Raw genomic sequence first — 4,268 nt, 5'->3', positions numbered from 1 at the left:
AAAAAAAGGATCGACAGTAATTAAAGGGAAGAGTAATAACTAAAGATAAACAAAACTGATTCCGTTAATGTATTTCAGCTGTCAATATCATATAATAAGTAAACTAACATCACGGGCTATTGCGAGTAGATGTCATCATTTGTCATATTCAGTCGTCAGCACGAATTGTTAGACCATGCAGAAGTTCAATTCATAATGCAGTACTATCTATTGTGACAAGTGTATGCATACTTTAATATGGATATGGATAATGTGATGAGAGTGTTATAAGAGTGTGATTAGAGTGTTATTAGAGTAATATATAGTGTTAATAATATTAAATAAATCGGATCTATTAACCTTTAATATCACTTCTTTTGAGGTGGTCCATTAAATTTTTGTTCGTCTTGAGCGACTAAATGAACAGCCAATGCATTTTGCCACTTACCAATTCCTTCATCTCCAATATGCCAGTCATTTCCCAATGCATATGCAATCATATTGCCAGCAGGAGAAACCTCAGCATCACAAACTGGTGCATTGAAGGCAAATGATCGGATTTTATTCCTCGCCTTGTAATCCCAGAAGCTCATCGAGCCGTCACTCCCACAAGTCAGAAACCAGCATTAGAGGACAGGGTTGAAGCAAGAAGCATTGGTTGGGTATAGGATTGTATTTCCCGATTCTTCCACCTTATTTGATTTGAAGGTAATGATTGAGTGAGTTTTGAATTGAGCATTTGTCCTGGCGATGGAGGAAATATTAGTCCTGCCATCGACTGTCGTCAGCCCAATGGTTTCGGCTTTTTTATCTAAGCAAATGGACTGGATTTGGGAGTACTTCCCGAGATCGAGGGAGTCGATGATAGTCTTACTGCCATTGCCAAGCATCATCATATCCATAAAGAATATCTGGTCGTTTGAAGTGGCGCCAGCTAGTACTTTGTTGTTATAATCCGAGACAAATATCTTGCTTTCGACTGAAATAGACATCACCGGATTGGGGCTGCCCTGCCAGAAGTTCACATTATTCTCATAAGCAGTGGAAATCAGGACGTTCTGCTCAGGGGCAAAATGGATCGAGCTGATTGCCTCGGTATGCTTGCCAATATCAGAAATGTTCATTGTGTTGGTGTCGACGGATCTGATGACCCCGTCGATGCATCCCACATAAATTGCGGAGTTATCCTGGTTCCATGCCAGACAGGTTGCCGATGCAGGCAAATTGGCGATTGATTTTTGGAGGATGGTTGCTCCCATCTGATTCTGGGTGACTTCGAAGATTCTCAAGGTCTTATCCCACCCGACCCCAGCAAAAATTGGGGGAGGCATCCCTTGGCCAGGTGTGAGCCATCTGATGGCAGATATGCTGTCCTGCAATGCAAATTGTTCGCTCAATTTTATGTCCTTACTATAGTCATCCTGAATGTTCGGCTTGTTCCCCAATTGCCCATTGTTGCCTAGGCCGAGCGGCGCATTATTGGCGATGGGTGTATTGCTCTTCGACGGCGTGAAGGAGTTGTTCGAAAACATTGATTTGCACTATTTTATATAATTCTCAAAGCAGCTCTTTACAATGCATAATTTATAATGTGATAGTTTATTCTCTAATGCGGAAGAGACTCAATGGGTTAAACTCGAGCAATAGCTTTTAGAGGCATTCAAATGTTTAAAGAGACCATTAAACATGAGATTTTTTTTTTCCTAAGTTGTTCCCTCATCCCTCATTCCTCATCCCTAATTTTATAATTTCCGAAATAGTTCTCTAAGTAGTTCCCGAAATCATTCCAAACACTAATTCCAAATGGAAACTCATAGCCGCAACCAGCCTATAATATGCAAGGGAATGCTATACTTTTAGGAGAGAATAAAATAATTAGCTTTTAACTAATATCAGCATTGCACCGAGAATGCTTTTAGTATCATTTCATTTCGTAGTGCTAAATATGATAATATCTACATGAGCGAGTATAAACCGAAAATTATAGCAAGCGCCATTATACCTGATTCTCCCTAGGGACTAAAATAGTCACTTCGAACAACCATCCCAATGCCTCCAAAACAAAATCCATACTAAAAGAATAATACCCATCCTATAAGTCAAATCTAAAGCGAGTCAGACAAGTCTGCAGAACCCACTCAACTAAAATTCTAAATTAAGTTCATGAAAGAACCGCCTATGGGCTAAAAGCCTAAGCTGATGGCCAAAAATATACAATTATAATGATCTAATTGTGCTTGAAGAGTGTGTCTTGATTGAATACATGTTCATTATTATGATCAAAGTATTGTGTTTTCATATCGAAGTATGCTGTATTATCGCAAGATCAGTCCTAGATGCGGGATGCTTGGATTGCTGAAATATGATAAGGCCGTATAAATGCATATATGAATGCCTTGGTGAATGAACAAATAATTAATTAAATAAACAAATGATATGCTATCAATATGTAACTCGATCACTCCGAGTAATCATCAAGAGTAACTAGAATATTTGTCTACAATCTACAATATGCAATCAACAATCTGCAATATAATCTGTAATATGATACACTAGATAATTATGTAATATGCGATTGATAGTATAAACAATGTTTGGTTATTTAGAACGATGATCATTTCCATTCAGCGAATCTTGGGGCCAGATTAATCTTGATGGTCGGCCTCTGGAACCCTGGCTGAGAGGTAACTGGGTTTGGATAGTTAGCATAGATCACATCGTTGGAGAAGTCCATGACAATAATCTGAGAGTCACCAGTTTCGGATCTCGGGGCAACTTGTCTGTAAATAAGTTCAGGGGTAATCTTTCCATAGTTGGGCTCGAAGTGGTTTTTGAAGCAGGGCTTCTCATCAATATAGGCTTTCCAGATCATGCCTTCAGCTCGGGGATGGTTAGCATCGTTATGCCAGTTCTTGTCATTATAGACATTGAATTGGGTCTCTGAGTATTCAATCAGTCTGTAAGTGTTGTTAACACTGGATCCGATTCCCAAATAGACTGAACAAGTTCGGTCGGTTGTGTTCAAGTTGTCGAGAGCATCATCGATGGTCTTCGAGAATTGTAGCACATCTCTCAAGGCATAGGTCCAGGGTTTGCCGAATCTAGTCATTGTGTCAGGTGCTCCACCTCGTAGCCTTTCAGAGACTCCGATTCTTGCTGAGGAGTATCCGGTCAAGCTGCCGATGAATCCAGCCCAGGCAATATTGGCAAATGGCACTGATCCCTATTCAGTCGGGTGGTACACTGTGATTGTTGGGAATTTAGAAATTTGAGCGTGTTCTTCCCAATCTAGAGCTCTAAGTTGAATTAGCTGTCCAGATTCAGTGGCTGGGCCCCACCATCCTCCGACACTGCATGAAGCTTTAAGGAGTTAAGGAATTAGGTTTATCCTTCGCCATGTTTTAACGGGGATGCCTGATCCTTTGGCGATTCCTTTCATTTCATCCTCCCATCTTTGGGGAGTATACTTTTTGGTGATCACATAGTTCAAATCCAAAAGTCTTTTGGCAAGTGAAACTGCTGTCTAGCCAACCTGATGTCGCATCCATTTAGGGAGCATGCCGATCTCAGTCACGTTATTCGCCACAAAGCCTGCAGCCCACCCGAAGAAATCCTTGACCATGACTTTGAGCTCATCTTTCAACAAAGTTCCATAGGCTTCTCCCATCTAGAAAGCAGTACCCTTAACAGAGACTACGTAAAATTTCCTGCCATCATAATCTACATAAAAGAAAGATGCTACCATAAGTGTATTTTCGGCCATTTGCAACTTCCTTGGCAAGTGTCGGCTCGGAATCAATTAGCGGGAATGGAGATTCATTCCCTGTACACCCTGGAATACCGTCTCCCGGAGTCGAACTCAAGGAAATTGCGAGTAACAAACTCAACAAAACTAACAATCTCATGTATTTATTATGTCAGTCAATATTCCTACATAACTATTTACGTATGCACTCTAAACATATACAAATAAATCCAAATATAAATACATATGTATGTTTGTTATATATCTGTACACTGCCTATTTTAAATTACAATTTCTATTGACAGATATTAAATATTATACACTCGAATTTTAAATATTAATAATGCCAATCATTTTGGGGTTGGGGTTGGGGTTGGGGTTGGGGTTGGGGTTGGGGTTGGGGTTGGGGTTGGGGTTGGGATATATTACACTCTATGATGAGAATTTATAATATCAGAATGATTTATGGACTCATAGGTCGCGGGTTGGGGTTGGGGTTGGGGTTGGGGTTGGGGTTGGGGTTGGGGTTGGGTTGGGGTTGGGA

The 4,268-nt window shown here is 40.4% G+C and overlaps 2 protein-coding genes across 2 annotated transcripts; both read right to left on the bottom strand.

Moving 5' to 3' along the window:
* Positions 1-605: 605 nt before the first annotated feature.
* LOC148298723 (protein Rae1-like) lies at positions 606-1,511 on the bottom strand. Its single transcript, XM_088276689.1, has one exon. It carries the CDS (start codon positions 1,509-1,511, stop codon positions 606-608), a length of 906 nt encoding a protein of 301 aa, XP_088132815.1.
* Positions 1,512-2,593: 1,082 nt separating this feature from the next.
* Positions 2,594-3,088, bottom strand: LOC148298722 (protein dcd1B-like). Its single transcript, XM_088276688.1, has one exon. It carries the CDS (start codon positions 3,086-3,088, stop codon positions 2,594-2,596), a length of 495 nt encoding a protein of 164 aa, XP_088132814.1.
* Between the last annotated feature and the right edge of the window lie 1,180 nt (positions 3,089-4,268).

The sequence above is a fragment of the Brachycentrus maculatus genome, unplaced genomic scaffold (genome assembly GCF_059751285.1).
Source record: "Brachycentrus maculatus isolate JH-2025_06_01 unplaced genomic scaffold, ASM5975128v1 h1tg001685l, whole genome shotgun sequence".
Classification (NCBI taxonomy): domain Eukaryota; kingdom Metazoa; phylum Arthropoda; class Insecta; order Trichoptera; family Brachycentridae; genus Brachycentrus; species Brachycentrus maculatus.
This window is presented reverse-complemented; position numbering and strand designations above follow the sequence as displayed.